The sequence below is a fragment of the Polypterus senegalus genome, chromosome 16, assembly GCF_016835505.1.
Source record: "Polypterus senegalus isolate Bchr_013 chromosome 16, ASM1683550v1, whole genome shotgun sequence".
Taxonomy (NCBI): Eukaryota; Metazoa; Chordata; class Cladistia; order Polypteriformes; family Polypteridae; genus Polypterus; species Polypterus senegalus.
The window spans coordinates 53,300,339-53,320,014 of NC_053169.1; the positions used below are offsets into that span (position 1 = coordinate 53,300,339).

Here is a 19,676-nt window from a genome sequence, read left to right on the forward strand (position 1 = left end):
AAATGACAAAGGAATCACCAGCTCTCCAGCTAACATGCTTCCATTCAAACCCGTGTGCATGCACCAAGAAGTATCCATGTTAATATAATGTTTGGAAAGAGAAGGGAAGAACCAACAGGGACAAATTTGTTCCAGACCACAAAACATATGGATAATGATCTCAGCAAACGACAAATCTAGAGCGAGATTAAAAATGGAAGCACTATAATTAATACAATTAAATAGCAACTTTCATTATCTGCTAGGCCTTGCTTTAAATAATGAAATTGGTACGAATGAAAACCTGTAGCCATTGTGACCCTCCAGGATGATAACTGAGGACCCCTAATTTACTACATATTTTGTAATGTCATTAAGATGGCCCTTAAAACAGAGCCTAACTCAGCATCCTGCGTGTTTCGTCTTTGTAAACTCAGTCTCACCAGCAAGTGGATTGTTGAAAGATTAATTTTACAGCAGAAGTTAAATGGTAATATAGTAATACATTATTTTAATAATGGCGGCAGTTTATCACAAAGACGTGAATGAATACTTTTTAAGAACAAAATTCTGGGGACTTAAACATTTCAGAAGACCTCAGTCTGAGCACAGATATAAGAACAACCCACCCAATGTAACTAGGCAAGAAGTTCAATGAAACACGGATTAAAGTGCTCAGCTTGAAAAGTCCTGCCCTCAAGAGTGTGTGTGCGTGTGTTAGGTGAAGACTTAAAATGCTTTATTTGAAGAAGAACAGATGAGGCCTTGGCAAGCCTTTGGTAGTGTGTAACGTTCTCGTCACTTTGCTACAAAATGTAACACCTGAAGCTGTGCAGAGAAAATCAACCAGTTGCACGTTAGGACAAAAGGACAACTGCTCTACTGTGTCTGGTCCAAAGAGTCAAACCGTTTTAGTTTCAAGCAGAGGAGACTGCATGGCAACCTAACCAAAGTCCTCACAATTCTCAAAGGCGTCGATAAAGTGGGTTCAGCCGAATTCTTCCTAGTAATTAGCGAATCACATACTCAAGGACACGAGTGGAAGTGCAGTCCAGACTGAGCCGCAGAGCACTCTTTCATGCAGACTGTTTGGAGCAAACTACCAGATGATGTAGTTGAAGAGAAGCCTTACCAGCCTTTAAGAAGGACCTGCATGAGATACTGGGAAGGAAGGTCCACATCTGCTTTTCCTATGTATCAAAGATGGACATAATTAGCATTCTAAATGGGTAAAGACTGGCACTGACACTACCGGTATTAAATTATATTATCCTTTGCCTCCTGTGATTTAAAAAAATCAAATCAGAATATAGTTTGTGTTGTATTTCAAGGAATTAATTCATGTTTTATAGTAATTCAGATTCAGTTTTCATTTTAATAGAAACCATATAAAAAACTAAATGATGTTAGCTTTGTCTCGACAATAATGTTTGGACTGTTAGGAAAAAACGGACTTTCTTTAATTCACTACAAATGGTTGAATTTCAGAGTAACTTTTGGAAATACAATAAAACACATGATAAAAATAATAATTTAAATTACAACTATAGGATGGTTGATGGGGCAATTGTGATTAAAGATTAAACACCAAAAAGCTCTTTGCCAAGACAGTTTAGGTTGATTTTCTTGTAAGTTAAAATGTGGTGGTGGAGTTTTAAACTTGGAGACGGGTTACTATGAACCCCTCTTAAACAAAATTAAGTGTAAGGCCTCGATATTGAATACTTCGCCCAATGAATCCATTTTCTTTGCAGCAGCTTGTGTTTGTAAAGGGTGATTGTTAGAGGTAGCTTATACATAACAAATTGTGAAGGCTGAGGCACTAAATACTGGGGAGCTCGTGCAGATGCACTGCGTCGAATAAAGTCTTTCATGAAGCTGGACTAACGTTTCAGTTACTATCGTCTCCAAACATTAGGGCTTTAGTGGCCATCCTACTACTAGTAGGTATCCTTCAGCAGAAATCTCACATACTGAGTGTGCAGTTGAACATCGATTCATGTTACAGAGTCAGGAGAGTGAATGCTTCAAGGCTTACTTTGATTTTAAACAAGCAGAACACAGATATTTGGCTCTTCAGTTTGTGTAGCTGGAAAAACGTCCATCGTTCATCACCTCAGAATATTCTCAGCTCTGGAGGCAATCAAGTTTGAATGTCCCTTGCGAGAGAATGCACTTTGTTGCTTCCTGCATTATTTCCATTCATCAATCAATTCTGCTTGTCTTAAGAGTGTAAAAGAGCCATTCATCAAACTGCTTTCTTCACCTATCAGACTGCCATATTTACAATCAAACAATTCCTTCTATAGTTCATTAGCATTGACAACATTACTTAACCAACTTTATTTTCCTAAACAATAGATAATCCCCATAAATAGCACAACACTTGTTATCACTCAAACCGTATTTGTAATGAAGTGAGCACAACCTAAATATATTGCTTTTTCTTTCAGTATTGTTGACTTGGGTCTAAGACTTCATTAACATGTTTAAAAGAGCGCCCTTCACCTTGAATGAGCTGTAAAAGCTAAGCACACTCCTTTATTTTCAATGTATTTGATATAACAGACCTCTTTGCATTTTATAGGTTACTCTGCATGATACAAAATTCATTTACAAAACAGCCGGGAATTCAAGTTTAAGCTCAAAGCACCCTCATCAGTTAAAAAAAAAAAAATCCTAATAAAACATAAGTGGGGAATCAAGAATCTGGTAAGCAGTTATCTAAAGTTGTGCTTTTCGTCAATTTATATCATCAGACGTTTCTGACTCACAGTATTTGAAGCTAAATTAGCTGTTTTTACAGCATTTAACAATTAAACACTGTACATTATAAACAGTCACATGCCAAGCAGAGTCTTTAGAATAAAACATACAGTATATTGTGGCTGTGTTTGCTGTAATAATTGCAAAGCAGAAGTCACAAACATGGCCTTGCTTGCTTCTATTCTCGAGCACATGCAGCACTACAAATGACATGTAAAAAACTCCATAAAGTCTCACTCTTTATGAACACACTTGTTAGTAAAATACTTCCTGTGAAGTATTTAAACAAAACAAAAAGGCGGATTTTTTTCTGTGTAATATGCGCACCATGTCAAAAACAGACTGCAACTGGATATGCTTTCAAGTATAATAGATGGAAATTGATTTTGGAGTTCATTCAGTATGGATGGTGCTGCAGCAAATAAAGATCAACTGTTAACATTCGTTCTTCCATATACAGAAACACTGATTTCTAATGTATATGTAATACACTAGTAAAGCATTATGGGATATTGTGTGTTTAAAGGTGCTATATGCAATAAAAGCCTATTGCTGTATCAAATATGGAAAGCACTCTGGATCGGTATCGTTTATGAGAGGTGTGATAATAAATAAAAGCCAATGTATGTTAGACGGGCTGTACATGAAACACAATCTTTGACAGAATTTGTATGAAATGCAATATAGTACGTCACATTAAGGCTAATTGAAATGTTAGATGTAAATCATTCACTATATGAAATAAGGGCCGACAGTTTTGACAGCTGTATTGTTAATGTAACCCTAGCCAAGTGTCGTTCATGAAGGAGTTATATCGGCTTTATTAGTCATACTATACATTTAAAGCTGGATAATTGCCATGAAAGGTGGTTTAATAAAAAATGCTTAACTACTCTCTTAGTTTTATAATACAAGTAAAGCACTCTGAGATATTAATAAGATCTTACATCATAACCTGCTAGATTAACAAGGTAGACTCTTGTAAATGGAGAACAGTCACCACAGCTAACAGATAAGGCGTTTGTTTGTTTGTTTGTTTGTTTTTAACTGATATTTTGCACACAGGCTAATAAAACACTAATACTTAAAAACATTTAGCAGTGTTCACTGCAACAAAAAGTAGGAATGGATTGTTTTACATGAAATGTTTCCAACCTCAATTTGTGAGAAATGTAATAATCAAGTCTTCTGTGCACTAAATGATACATATAGTTTAGATTGTGAACACCTTCACAAAGGCTCACTGTGTCCGGAGCGCAGAAGGCCTTTCATGTACTTGGCTGCAGCACTGGACTGATCCCCAAGGTTGCCAGTTTCATCCCAATTACCTGCCAGTGCTCCGTGACTACAAATATAAAGGCGGATGCACACTGGAAAATGCCTTAGGATGGTTTTCAAATTGGAAAGGCACTATATTTAAATTTAGTTTTGTGTTCATTTGTTAGAATATAAAACAATGCCTTTTAAAAATGCACATCTTCTTATAAAATTTAAAAAAAAAAAACAAACTAGGAGGAAAATTGGATCAGACGTACACATAATAATTCCATTTTAAACAAATGATGTCACCAAAGTACAGGCAAGTTCCACTTACCAGAAACAAGAGTAGCACAAGGAAGGTTCACTTTAAATGAATTTCAGAAATGCATAAATTAAAAAAAAGCAGTTAGTCTTTTATTTGATGTTTTTCAGTGCCAGTACCCTGATGATGTGTCTAAAGGCTGAACACAACATGCGGCATTAGAAGTGAAGACTTCAAAGAATGGTGATGCCTGCCATTACTCTCTTATTTGAGAAATGTATAGTTGAGGCCATCAGTGGGAAGTTTGCACGTCAGTTTGATGCTGTGTGCTGTGCGCTGTGCTACTGTAGCTGAAATGTACTGTTGGCAACCTAATATGCTCAACTCAGTGTGTGAAAATGCTGCATCCAGAAATTCAAATGTGGGTTTTTTCTGCTTCATATTTTAAAATGTCAAACCAGGCAGGTAATAATGAAAGTAAAAAGAGCTTCTTTACATGCCTCATAAAACTCAGGACACAATGGACAGTATCTAGATAACTTGAAAGTTTCTCTTTTCCACTTTCTCTTCCTGTGGATCTAAAAGCTAAATCACTTACAGAAATTCTTTTATTTTTACCACTGAGTGATGCTTGTTTTCTACAAATAAGCATAATTAACCTAAACAAAACACAGACACTCAAATAACACCAACTATTGAACCTCAGTGTCCCCTGCAGCTACCAAACTGCAAACTGCTCTTATAGGTAGCGGGATTGCAACTGTTGCTCAAATATCAACTCCTGGATGGTCTTGACTGCTTCCCACCGCCAGCTAGGTGGATGGACTTACACAGGACATAGGTTTCAAAGTATGGTACAGAAAAATTTCTTCTCCCGGAAAGGGTTTTCAGATGCTGGCACAGGGACAATAAGAGGGTCTTCTCTTATGTGAGCATCGCAATATGCCATCAGATCCGCTGCAGCCTTGGACACCTGAAAAAGGACCAAAATGCTGTCAAAGCCATGCTTTTTATATAGCCTGACCACAAATGACACATCATGTACATATTACACAGCCACTGTTTGCATATGCAGTACAATAGAAAGTGTGCTTTGGCGGGTCATGCAGGGACTGGACCAGAAATGCTTAGCTTTACAATCTAACATTTAAGATATTAAGGGCCACATGCTGCCTTTTAACATGCAATTAAATAAATTCTCCCAGCCCAACATAAATCAGAATAATACATTTTTAATGTATCTAGACATAAATCTTTAAATGGCAGTATATCTTCTTCACATGACCTCTAAGCAAAAGCTATATCAAAACCTAAAATGTCCTATGCTGTGCTCATAGATGCCTCCCTTCTGCATCACCATTTAGAATAACTCTGCAAAACACACACAGATAGGCCTGGCGAACAGCCTCTGGCCTGGCTGCAGCTTGCAGCACTCAGGGTGGTCAACATGTGGCTATTTTCTCACATAGCCTCCTGTTATGCAAGCAAAAAAAAAAAAGCCGAGTATCTCCCTTTATAAGGCTGTCTTTGTGGGTCTCCACTGTTTTTCAATAATAATTAAAATAAAATTGGAAACATGAAAATTTGTTTTGTGGTAACCAAAGCAAAACATCTATACTATACTTTGCATGCATTAAAATAAGAGGAAAATGGCAACTACATTAATAATAGCTGATCTCTGTGATTAACACAGCTAAGACTATTTATTGTGAATTTCCCCTTGGGATTAATAAAGTATCTATCTATCTATCTATCTATCTAACTATTATATAGTGCCTTTCATATCTATCTATCTATCTATCTATTATATAGTGCCTTTCATATCTATCTATCTATCTATCTATCTATCTATCTATCTATCTATCTATTATAGTGCCTTTCATATCTATCTATCTATCTATCTATCTATCTATCTATCTATCTATCTATCTTTCTATCTATTATAGTGCCTTTTACATCTATCTATCTTATCTATCTATCTATCATATAGTGTCTTACATTTCTATCTATCTATCTATCTATCTATCTATCTATCTATCTATCTATCTATCTAAGACCTAGCATACAATGTCTCCAGATTAGGGAAAACTGTCCCTTGGCCTCAGTGACATCTTGTCACCCCAATCGAACTGTTACTTTGCTGTGCACAGTTAGTGTAGAAATGGTCCTTCACCCAAACAAAAGTGAGAAAATAAAAGCATTAACACATTTTAACTTTAATGCTATTGCAAAATGAATGCACATTTCAACCAAATCACCAAAAAGCTGCATCAACATTGTGAGAAGTGTGAAGTGCAAAGAATGTGTTCCTGTTAGAAATGGGTGCGTTTTATATGTTTATGATGTGTGTTTTTTTAGCTCATACTGCAGTTCAGGAGTTGTTAAATCTCTTTTGTTTATCCATTTGAAATTTGCGTCCAAAAGCAGCTTCAAAGTCATAGGTAGGTACTGCACGTTTCATATTTCTCTGTGAACATTAAACAGATTAAGTCACTTACTCATGTTCACATATTGAAGAAGTGCTGGGGATTGAACCCAGAGCAACGTGTTAGGCTACTCTTACATGTACAACTCAAATTCCAAAGAAGTTGTGATGCTTTGTAAAATGTAAGTAAAAACAGAATGCAGTGACTTGCAAATCTCACAGACCCATATTTTATTCACAATAAAACACAGAAAACGTACCATTTTAAGAAAAGAATCAGGTCATCTTGAATTTGATGGTAGCAACACGTCTCAAAAAAGTTGGGACAGGGCCATGTTTACCACTGTGTAACATCCCATCCCCTCTTCTTTTAACAACAGTCCATAAACGACTTGGAACTGAGACCACCAGTTGATGGACTTTTAGGAGAGGAACGTTGTTCCATTCTTGTCTGATATAGGATTCCACCTGCTCGACAGTCCAGGGTCTTCTTTGTCATATTTCTCGTTTCATGATGCGCCAAACGTTTTCAGTTGGTGAAACATCTGGACTGCAGGTAGGCTAGTTCAGCACCCAGTCTCTTCTACTATGAAGTCATGCTGTTGTAAATAGATGCAGTATGTGGTTTAGCATTTTCTTGCTGAAACATGCAAGGTCTTCCCTCAAAAAGATGTTTTTGGATAGGAGCATATGTTGCTCTAAAACCTGTATATAACTTTCAGCATTGACGGTGCTTTTCCAGATGTGCAAGCTGCCAGTTCCACAGGCACTAATGAATCCTTATATCGGTAGAGATGGAGGATTTTGAGCTGAACATTAATAATAAGCCGGATGGTTCCTCTTCTCTTTAGTCCAGAGGACAATGCGTCTGTGTTTTCCAAAAAGAATTTCAAATTTCGATTTGTCTGAGCACAGAACTGGTTTCCATTTTGCCACAGTCCATTTTAAATGAGCTTTGGCCCGACAGCAGGTTTCCTGGATTATGTTCACATTTTGCTTCTTCTATGCATGACAGAGCTTTAACATGCTCATGAGCATGAAGTGTTCCTGAACCTATGCAGCGATTCCAGTGACAGAATCATGCCTGTTTTTAATGGAGTGCCACCTGTGGGCCCGCCGATTATGGGCATCTAATATTGACTTTCGGTCTTCTCCCTTGTGCACAGAGATTTCTCCAGATTCTCAGAATCTATTGATGATATTATGTACTGTAGATAATGAGATATTCAAGCCTTTGCAATTTTACATTAAGAACCATTATTCTGAAATTGTTCCACTATTTGTAGATGCACATTTTTTTGCAGATTGGTGAACCTCTGCCTCTCTAAGATGTTCTTTTTATACTCATTCAAGTTAGTAACCTGTTGCCAGTTAACCGAATTAGTTGCAAACGTTTGTCCAGCTGTTTTTTAGTACCACCTACTTATCCAGCCTGTCCTAACTTTGTTGAGATGTGCTACTGCCATCAAATTCAAAATGAGCTAATATGTTTATTAAAATAGGAAAATGTCTTACTTGCAACATTTGTTATGTTTTCTATGTTCTATTGTGAATAAAATATAGGTTTATGAAATTTGCAAATCATTGCATTCTGTTTTTATTTACATTTTATACAGCAATTTTTGAAATTGGAGTTGCAGTTATTCTTGTAATAATAAAACATAATTAAACAGTGTGAAAAAATATATAAAATGTATTGAGACATGTATTCATTCTTTCAACATCCCTGCATAGCATTGCTGATTGTTATATGAATTCATAAATGTTTCATGAATTATTAACTAAGTATACCGTTTCAGTTCTGATTAATCAAACTCAGGGACACGATGGGATGGACTCTACCATGGCAGGAGGGGCTGCTGAACAGGAACCCTGGATTAAATGCCAGTTCATCACAGGAAATAATCACCAAGGCCAATTTAACAACAGCAATTAATCTAACCAGCATGTCTTTGTGATGTGGAAGGAAAACCTACATGGAAAAAAGAAGAACACGCAAACTCAATGCAAGCCCAATCCAGGACTACGAAAGTGTGCACAACAATGCTGTCCTATATCCACATTGTCACATCTACTTAATCAAATGTCAGGTATGCTGAGCTGGGGCTAGTCTTGTGGGGCCAGACGTGATTCTCGAATGAGAACATACAGTACGTTTGGGGACAACCAGCTAAAACGATTGCAGTGAATAGTGGAAAAATCTGCTGCTGACAAAGCCTCACTGACAGGGACCCTTCCCATCCCCAGTTTGCTTCAGTCACTTTAAATGCACGCAGTGATCGACTTCTACTCATGTATTAGAAAAATATGTAAAATAACTACGGAAAGACAAGAAGAAAGAAAAAAACTAAAGATAAGATTTCACACTCAGAGAAAACGGCAAGCTAGAGTTGCTGTTAAAAAATTAAGTAGCTTAGCAGCACAAGGTACAGTGCATCTGGAAAGTATTCACAGTGCATCACTTTTTCCATATTTTGTTATGTTACAGCCTTATTCCAAAATGGATTGAATTCATTTTTTTCCTCCGAATTCTACAAACAACACACCATAATGACAACGTGAAAAAAGTTTACTTGAGGTTTTTGCAAATTTATTAAAAAATAAAAAAACACATGTACATAAGTATTCACAGCCTTTGCTCAATACTCTGTTTATGCACCTTTGGCAGAAATTACAGCCTCAAGTCTTTTTGAATATGATGCCACAAGCTTGGCACACCTATCCTTGGCCAGTTTCGCCCATTCCTCTTTGCAGCACCTCTCAAGCTCCATCAGGTTGGATGGGAGCGTCGGTGCACAGCCATTTTAAGATCTCTCCAGAGATGTTCAATCAGATTCAAGTCTGGGCTCTGGCTGGGCCACTCAAGGACATTCACAGAGTTGTCCTGAAGCCACTCCTTTGATATCTTGGCTGTGTGCTTAGGGTCGTTGTCCTGCTGAAAGATGAACCGTCGCCCAGTCTGAGGTCAAGAGCACTCTGGAGCAGGTTTTCATCCAGGATGTCTCCGTACATTGCTACAGTCATCTTTCCGTTTATCCCGACTAGTCTCCCAGTTCCTGTCACTGAAAAACATCCCCACAGCATGATGCTGCCACCACCATTCTTCACTGTAGGGATGGTATTGGCCTGGTGATAAGCGATGCCTGGATTCCTCCAAACGTGACGCCTGGCATTCACACCAAAGAGTTCAATCTTTGTCTCATCAGACCAGAGAATTTTGTTTCTCATGGTCTGAGAGTCCTTCAGGTGCCTTTTGGCAAACTCCAGGCGGGCTGCCATGTTCCTTTTACTAAGGAGTGGCTTCCGTCTGGCCACTCTACCATACAGGCCTGATTGGTGGATTGCTGCAGAGATGGTTGTCCTTCTGGAAGGTTCTCCTCTCTCCACAGAGGACCTCTGGAGCTCTGACAGAGTGACCATCGGGTTCTTGGTCACCTCCCTGGCTAAGGCCCTTCTCCCCCGATCGCTCAGTTTAGATGGCCGGCCAGCTCTAGGAAGAGTCCTGGTGGTTTCAAACTTCTTCCACTTATGGATGATGGAGGCCGCTGTGTTCATTGGGACCTTCAAAGCAGCAGAAATTTTTCTGTAACCTTCCCCAGAGTTGTGCCTTGAGACAATCCTGTCTTGGAGGTCTACAGACAATTCCTTTGACTTCATGCTTGGTTTGTGCTCTGACATGAACTGTCAACTGTGGGACCTTATATAGACAGGTGTGTGCCTTTCCAAATCATGTCCAATCAACTGAATTTACCACAGGTGGACTCCAAGGAAGCTGCAGAAACATCTCAAGGATGATCAGGAGAAACAGGATGGACCTGAGCTCAATTTGGAGCTTCATGGCAAAGGCTGTGAATACTTATGTACATGTGCTGTCTCATTTTTTTTATTTTTTAATAAATTTGCAAAAATCTCAAGTAAACTTTTTTCACATTGTTATTATGGGGTGTTGTGTGTAGAATTCTGAGGGAAAAAATTAATTTAATCCATTTTGGAATAAGGGTGTAACATAACAAAATGTGGAAAAAGTGATGCGCTGTGAATACTTTCTGGATGCACTGTAACAAAATCTTAATGATTAATTTGTATATTGTAATGAGTGTGATGATAAAAGAGTTTAGCAGTGCTATGTGAGTTAAGAACTTTAGCTTCCAGAGGTCCCTGTGGTGGCTGTAGAGGGCTGCAGAGGGTGCAGGGGATGATGGGGACAAGATCACCCAGCAGGACCTTTAAAGGGAAGCTGGCTAGACAGCAAGGAGGTCTGTTGTTTATATCTTAGTTCACCCATCTCTTTGTCAGCAATATCATCATCTGTGAAGTAGCGTAGATTTCCTGAATCATCACACCTGCATGGGTGTATGGACTGTCTTGTGCCTGCCTGTCATGTGAGTAGTGAACCAGATTTATCATTGTGTTTCTTCGGAGGGAGCATTCCCAAATCTTGCCACCCCTCACCAGATTAGGAATACCGGTAGGACTGTTTATACATTACTTACATCAGTGTTTATTGTTAGACGTTTATTGTGTTTGCTGTTTTTGTTGTATGTAGTATTTTAAGACCAATTATGTTTTTGTTTAGTTATATTTTTGCAATCAATTTTGTGCTTAATATTTTCAGGTTTATTATTTGTTTCTGTGTCTGTGTGAGTGACTGTGTGCGTGTTGGGCCAAGGCTGGGTGTATTCATGGGGTCCCCACCGTAAAAATAAATAAATCACCAACCCTTCTCAATGGTGTGAATCTCGGCAGTGCAAAGCCCACTACAAAAGACAGACAAACATAACTGCAGGCAGTTGGCCTAACACATTTCAAAAGTGCTCATATCTTTCTGTTATTTAGACTATTGCATCACTAGATGGCATAACAATAGCAAATTGAGTTTAGATTGGCAATGTGGTCCATGTATATTCTGTGTTAAAACACATCGGTTTCATTATGGCATGGGATGTTTGCATTTCCAATTAAACAGGAATATTAACTTCAATTATTCTTTTAGAACTACCTTCAAAAGGTGGATATTGTGCAAAACCCAACCCCGTGTTTCTCCTGAAGTGGTTTCAATGTCATTAGGCACAATTACTAATTCAGGTATTTTGTGTACCAAAATCTGCATCTCCCGTGGCTCTTTGTTATCAGTTCTCTTAACAACAGTCCTTTTCATCTACTTTAGATGAAGTTAGACACACCACTTACATTGAGTGCATATTTTGCAATTCTTATTTGCACAGACGTAGCACTCAATTCTTTCAACCTTACATCCGACACTATCATTGTAACTGAACAACAGCAACAAAGTATCCTTCACTTTTTCCATTTTTTTTCCCTGATGTCTTCAAATGCAGGTTTTTATTTTTTACACATACATTGTGCTCTCTGCACATGTGACACACATTCACATATTTTAATAGGGGTCTTTTTACGAGCTTTTTCAGGAGAAGACAGTTAATCATAATCGGATGTTTGCTCTCTGTCAGACTAGTTTAACAAGAACACCATTGCTCTTTGCAGGTCGTAATCACCTCCCCTTCTTTGAGCACCCCCTTCATGAGGGATTGGATTGGTATAGAAATGTGGCACTCAGCGATCCATTTAATTGTTCCCACCCACTTTTAACACTAGAATTAACCAGAGCCTACAAAAACACTCGTAGATACATTCCACCTTAAAACGCTTTGCACCTCTCCGTCAGCATCTTTTGTCCTTTAAATGTGTTAATAAGCAGCAAACAGCAAGCAGCCTGCTATCACATCCCCCACCCCGCACAGTTTTCTCAGCTCAAGTCTGTTTACCTGCGTATCAGTTGCTTAGAGTTGTATAGAGTGAGAAGTCAAGAAATATGACACCTTTTATTAATACAAATGTGCGTCCAAACCTGGACACAAACAGATGAACATACGCAGGCTTAATCCGCAATAGAAGTAAAATCCTGCAGTACTTCTTTATACTCCCTGCTTTGTGGGCCAATAAATGCAAGTTATCACCAATATACTAATAACCTAGTTGTGCTTCACTCACTCAGAATATGGAACTAATGTAGGGAGCATTTTAAGATGGAGAAGCTTTTATCTGTGGCACCTCTGCAAGAGGACCACCTCTTTAAACCTTTGCAAACATATGCAGTTTTTAATATCTGGAAAAAATTTAGGATTAACTTGCTTAGAAATCTTTATATAGACAACATCTTTGCATCCTACGAACCAATTACACTCTTGAAAGCACGAGCTGTTTTGAAGCATTGCTGGCAATGTTCACATTGCATCATTCATTCAGTGGAGTGTATTTTTAAATGTGCTTTGAGATATCTCTGCGGTTTTGGAACAAATGGTGCATTGAAAGTCTTGTGTGGAATGTGTTTGTTCAATAGATGGCACCAGAAGGTTATCACGTATGTATTTGAGAGGCAAGAGAACTTTATAATGCCCATGATCCAAAGGACCACTAAAGAGCAGGGATATGGAGAGACGTTGGCCCGGATTGTAAACTCGAGGAGAGGCATGACAACATTCCCGGAAGTGAATGGAGATAGTAGTTGGAAGCATTTGGGACATCTCCACAATTTCTGCCTTGCCACCATACACTCCGGACGTATTCATTTACTCAGTGTATTGTTGAGCAGACTGTATGACTATGCTTCTGTGACTAAGAACAACGGACAGCATGTCCGCGAAGTTATCCCAATGTTGGCAAACAAATGTTACAGCCATCTTGCGAAGTCCGAGAGCAACACCTTCATCGATGACATTTTTCCAGAGATATCCGACTGCCAGAAACAAACAGTTACCAGAAGCAGGAATTTGTATAACATTGAAAGAATTGTTGTTTTCATGAAATACACTTGAGGCATTGGCCATGGTAGGCAAATGAACAGTCAACGTGGCTCACAGCTGTATGTGGACTGTAGCACAGACCAAAGCGAGTAAGGACACGTTTGTTGACGTTTTGGGGGCGGGCACATGAGCAAGCAGTGCGCATGCCTCGAGAGCGATGTTGGAAGCCTGCGGAGGGTGAGAGTTGGCGGGCGGGGCCTTGTCGTGCGTTCCCCATGACATGGGAGGAGGGTTAGACTGGGCGTTTGTGGCTCTTTCGTGCGTAACCCATGGGCGGGGCTCTCTGTCTTGCGTGCCCTTAGTGAATTATATATATATATTTTACAGTCCCTCCCTTTCAAAGATCCAAGAGGACACTGGGAAAAAGATCTCTCAATTAATATAGCAGAAAAGGAGTGGAAAATAGCAATGCAGAGAATTCACTCGAGCTCCGTATGCGCAAAGCATACAATTATTCAACTCAAAATTATATATCGAGCACATTCTCTCGCCAAAAACGCTCCAAAATGTTTCCAGGACATGATCCAACCTGCGAACGCTGCAATCAAGTCCCAGCCTCACTGAGCCACATGTTCTGGCCATGCACCAAATGAACATCATTCTGGACCAAAATTTTTAATTTCCTTTCAGACAGCCTTGGTGTCACAATCCCTCCTAACCCGTTAACAGCTGTGTTTGTGGTTCTTCCAGATGGGTTTAAAGTGGAGAAGGACAAACAAATTGTGATTGCATTCACTACACTTCTGGCATGCATACTTATTTTGCTAAACTGGAAGAACCCAAACTCTCCTCTCTCAAGTCAGTGGGAAACCGATGTTTTATACTATTTGAAATTGGAAAAAATCAAATTTTCAGTTAGAGGATCTGTGCAGATTTTTTTCAAAACATGGCAGGATCTAATCAATAATATTTTAGAATAAGCTCTTAAAGCACAGAGGAAGCAATTATTTCTGTATTTCTTTTTCTTCTCCATTCATCTCTGTTGGCTTATCAAATTCATCAATTTAGGTATGTTTACAAGCCTTAAGTTTTACTCCATTGGCCTTGCTGTCTGTCTCAGGGGTGGGGGTCAACTTGTTCTCAGTCCTACTTTTTGTAAAAATTGATTGATTTGTATGGAATGATTACAATAAAATTAATAAAAATTCAAAAGAAAAGAGAAAAAAATGGGCACAAAATATAAGATGTAATACCTAATATGCCAGCCCAAGCATGTAAACAGTGTAAGTTTTTTTAACCATATCGTCATTGTATTAGTCACGTTCTGTGAGCTCGTTCTCAATGAAGATAACCATAAAATAAAACTCTGAATTGACTTGAATATAGCAGGTGGCTTTCTACTGCTAGCTGACTCAGGGAAGCAGGAAACACACTTGATGTGAGGTTCAAAACAAGCTGGGAAGAAACAGAAATTCAAGTTGAATTTAAATGCAGCAATAATAATAATCATTAAAAAAAAACCAGGAAATATCAAATCCACCACAGCGCACTTCTCTGATGTACAAAAGGCACTTCTTGGATTACTCGTTTCCAGCTGAGGCACCATGCTGTCTAGAACAGCCTATCAATCTTGTAGGCACATGTCAAGAAGGCCAAAGGCATTTCAGCCATTAAGACATATTGTTGGAAATTAAGAAGCCTACAAGGGTCTTAACTATTATTCACAATATCAACTGTAGAAAAATTAACTTTAATGGCAAAGCCTCACTGAAAGCTACTGTGAACCTCAATGCTCAAATGTAGACATTCTGTTGTTGACAAGCAATACCAGTAATTAAACTGGAAACACCATTGAGCCAATTCTGTGTACTTTCCATGGTGAAGACCACCCTCAACCACTTTACAACACCATTTTACCATTAAAGGGTATATCATACTCTGAGCATTAGATGGTAAAGACGTAGATGGCACCCACCTTTGGGGAGGAAGCTTTTTAAGATTACATCATAGCCTCTTGTTTTTAGGTGAAAATCCTTCATAAAAATATCAAGCTATATACCTGATAAATGCTTATTTACTTCAGTATAATTTATATTGCCTTTTTTAACTGCTTATATCAAAAGGTGACTTAATGAAGAAAACTTTTTGGAGTTTCCAGAAGATTCCAGCAATCCTTGAATAAATCAACCTTTAATCTGCATTAACTCTGAGACTATGGACACACTCCTGTGTTTTCATGTGAAAGTGACATTTTCACACTGTTTGTTCATACTAAAATGACTGAAAACACATGTGATGCAGATGTTCATCTAATACTGGGTATGTGTGCATTGGTGGACAAATCTTTGAAGCGATGAGAAAGCAGCCAGTCAGGGGATTTATCACAAAACTGTAGCAACCAGAATATTATTTGCCTTTAGCACATACAGTATACAGCACTAAACATTCAAATTGTACAAAACACAGTTTAGATGTGTACAGGTAACCAACACAATAAGTGCCACTGGAAGCACCTCTTATACGTCAGCTATGTGGCAATATGGTTTTCTTCTATGAAGAGTGACCAGTCTGGGATTGGGATATTTTTTTGAGCAGGATTCCGTCAGGGAAGAGCTGCATAATAAGAATGAACAAACCAGAGTGTGATTACAGTTTTCATTTTTAAAGTCTACATTTCCACGCATCCACATTGCAAACCAAGACTTTCATGAGTATGTCGTTCTGGAATGCATTTTTTTGAAAGTCTTTATTTTCACAGAAGTATGGAAAAAAAGGTGAAAGCTGCCTAATGTCTGCGTTTTTAAACAAGAATGGAGTGGTGTGGACACCAAGTCTGCATACGCACCTGCTGACAGAGTAGTAACTACTGCTCTCGCCCGGCAGTTTCAAAGGTGTGGGTTTAAAACCTAAACTGATCTGCTCACTGTACTGCAGCAGGGGTCGGTTCCCTTCTTTTGTTCCTTGTAGCCCACAGAGGTTTTAAACCATTCTTTACAATATGTCATCTACTAGAATTAGTGCATTCAGAAATTGAATGAGTGAATAAAACTAAAAGAAAATGCTACTCCGGAGAAGCAGATTGAAGGAAAATGCTGAGCATAAGTTTTACTAAACAAAAAAGCAGAGGAACTGAAAAGTAATTTGTAAACACAACTCAGAAAAAAATGCCTTCGAGACATTAGTGAATCGTGTTAACAGATTTGTCTAGCTCTATTACTCTCACAGATAATCTCTGTCAAAAAACAAATCTGTCTCACTGATGTGGGCCGCAACAGCTTTGCTGTACGATGGAAACTGTTGTTTGTGTTTGTGCTGAACTGAGATCTCGCTTGCACAACATTAGAATGTCATCTCTGAAGCTTTTTCGTAACCTGATGTTTTCACTTTTCACAGTCTTACACAGGTTTTCTGTTATTGCTGCATTTCTATATTTGCTTTCTTTACATTATTCTTCCCAGTTTGTATGTTTAGTGCTGTATTGTTTTTGTCCTTGCTGTTTATAATGTTTTATGTATTTGGCCATTTTCCATGATAAGTTGTAAGATACATTACAACTGTTTATGGTTATTTATTTTTTTTCCAGCTGGAGCACAGGATGACAGCCAGGTAGTTTAAGGTCACAGGTAATGTTTGAACCATCACACTTGTGATTCAAAGTGCAGTGCTGTATTGTTGAGGGACTGGTGAGACCTACCAAGTTTGTTTACTAGAATGAAGTATCACTCTTGCACCTAAAGATTAACATATACACACACACAGATCCTGTTCTCACAACTACAGTTGTGCTTGAAAGTTTGTGAACCCTTTAGAATTTTCTATATTTCTGCATAAATATGACCTCAAACATCATCAGATTTTCACTCAAGTCCTAAAAGTAGATAAAGAGAAACCAGTTAAACAAATAAGACAAAAATAGTATACTTGGTCATTTATTTATTGAGGAAAATAATCAAATATTACATATTTGTGAGTGGCAAAAGTATGTGAACCTCTAGGATGATCAGTTAGTTTGAAGGTGAAATTCGAGTCGGGTGTTTTCAATCAATGGGATGACAATCAGGTCTGAGTGGGCACCCTGTGTTATTTAAAGAACAGGGATCTGTCAAAGTCTGCTCTTCACAACACATGTTTGTGGAAGTGTATCATGGCACGAACAAAGGAGATTTCTGAGGACCTTAGAAAAAGAGTTGTTGATGCTCATCAGGCTGGAAAAGGTTACAAAACCATCTCTAAAGAGTTTGGACTCCACCAATCCACAGTCGGGCAAACTGTGTACAAATGGAGGAAATTCAAGACCATTGTTACCCTCCCCAGGAGTGGTTGACCAACAAAGATCACTCCAAGAGCAAGGCGTGTAATAATTGGCGAGGTCACAAAGGACCCCAGGGTAACTTCTAAGCAACTGAAGGCCTCTCTCACATTGGCTAATGTTCATGTTCACGAGTCCACCATCAGGAGAACACTGAACAACAATGGTGTGCATGGCAGGGTTGCAAGGAGAAAGCCACTGCTCTCCAAAAAAAACATTGCTGCTCGTCTGCAGTTTGCTAAAGATCACGTGGAAAAACCAGAAGGCTATTGGAAGAATGTTTTGTGGATTGACGAGACCAAAATAGAGCTTTTTGGTTTAAATGAAAAGCGTTATGTTTGGAGAAAGGAAAACACTGCATTCCAGCATAAGAACCTTATCCCATCTGTGAAACATGGTGGTGGTAGTATCGTGGTTTGGGCCTGTTTTGCTGCATCTGGGCCAGGACGGCTTGCCTTCATTGATGGAACAATGAATTCTGAATTATATCAGAGAATTCTAAAGGAAAATGTCAGGCCATCTGTCCATGAACTGAATCTCAAGAGAAGGTGGGTCATGCAGCAAGACAACGACCCTAAGCACACAAGTTGTTCAACCAAAGAATGGTTAAAGAAGAATAAAATTAATGTTTTGGAATGGCCAAGTCAAAGTCCTGACCTTAATCCAATTGAAATGTTGTGGAAGGACCCGAAGCTAGTAGTTAATGTGAGGAAACCCACCAACATCCCAGAGCTGAAGCTGTTCTGTACGGAGGAATGGGCTAAAATTCCTCAAAGCCGGTGTGCAGGAATGATCAAAAGTTACCAGAAACGTTTAGTTGCAGTTATTGCTCCAAAGGGGGGTCACACCAGATACTGAAAGCAAAGGGTCACATACTTTTGCCACTCACAAATATGTAATATTCGATCATTTTCCTTAATAAATAAATGACCAAGTATAATATTTTTGTCTCATTTGCTTAACTGGTTTCTCTTTATCTACTTTTAGGACGAGTGAAAATCTGATGATGTTTTAGGTCATTTTTATGAAGAAATATAGAAAATGCTAAAGGGTTCACAGACTTTCAAGCACAACTGTATGTATGAGTGATGCCTGTCTGCCAGTCATTCTGTAGTATTCCACGTAGGATCTCATTCCCAGGAGTATGTAAGAGTGGTGCCTCATTCCTGTCAGCCTTCAGAACTCCACAGAGAGACTCACTATCACTAGCACTATAAATGTACGGGTGTCTGCGAGACACACAAAGGCTCAACATCCTCTTGGTTACATGGCACTTACCAACCAACAATGTGTTATTAGTACAGCACTTGTGCTTTTATTGAGGCGCGACCTCTCAGCCTTGATAACCCTGAAGCAATGACCAAATACAATCTAACCTGCTCTAGGTGCCCTAATATTTACTTTATTAATTCAGTTACTCAAGATATAAAGACAAAGTATAGAAAAGCTAAAGCAACATGGTATTTATTAAAGGATAATAATATAAACAGAAGAAAGTATAATAGAAAATAAAATTGGTAGCCTAATCTAGAAATTAATTTTCTTAGAAAAAGCTTACTGAAAACCAGCAATGTCAAGGGTGGAGGCTGCTAATGAATGGCATCTTTAAAAACCAGCCAGCACTCTTTACATGACACACATTTAGAATTATCATTATAGTTTACCATTTGTGCAGAATCATCACAATCATATCACTGGAACTAGAACCTCAAGTATAATGCTGTCACTGGTGATTTCTGAAGGACTGTCACTATTGAAACATGACAAATCACCTTCTTCTTTGTGTAACTTGTGCTCTGCAAGAACCTATTCAAGTCTCCTGACACTGGACATGCTGTTCTAACATCCACCCTATCTCAGTAAGTGTTTTTCACTGGAAAAGTGTAAACTGCAGGATGTGTGTGCGCGCGT

The 19,676-nt window shown here is 38.6% G+C and overlaps 1 protein-coding gene across 1 annotated transcript in view; it reads right to left on the reverse strand.

Moving 5' to 3' along the window:
• Window positions 1-3,006: 3,006 nt before the first annotated feature.
• LOC120516534 (guanine nucleotide-binding protein G(I)/G(S)/G(O) subunit gamma-4) overlaps window positions 3,007-19,676 on the reverse strand; it is a 52,907-nt gene continuing 36,237 nt past the window's right edge. Inside the window, exon 3 of the mRNA XM_039738274.1 lies at window positions 3,007-5,240. Coding sequence (XP_039594208.1) covers window positions 5,112-5,240 — 129 coding nt within the window. The 3' untranslated portion in view covers window positions 3,007-5,111. The remainder of the gene's footprint in view (window positions 5,241-19,676) is intronic.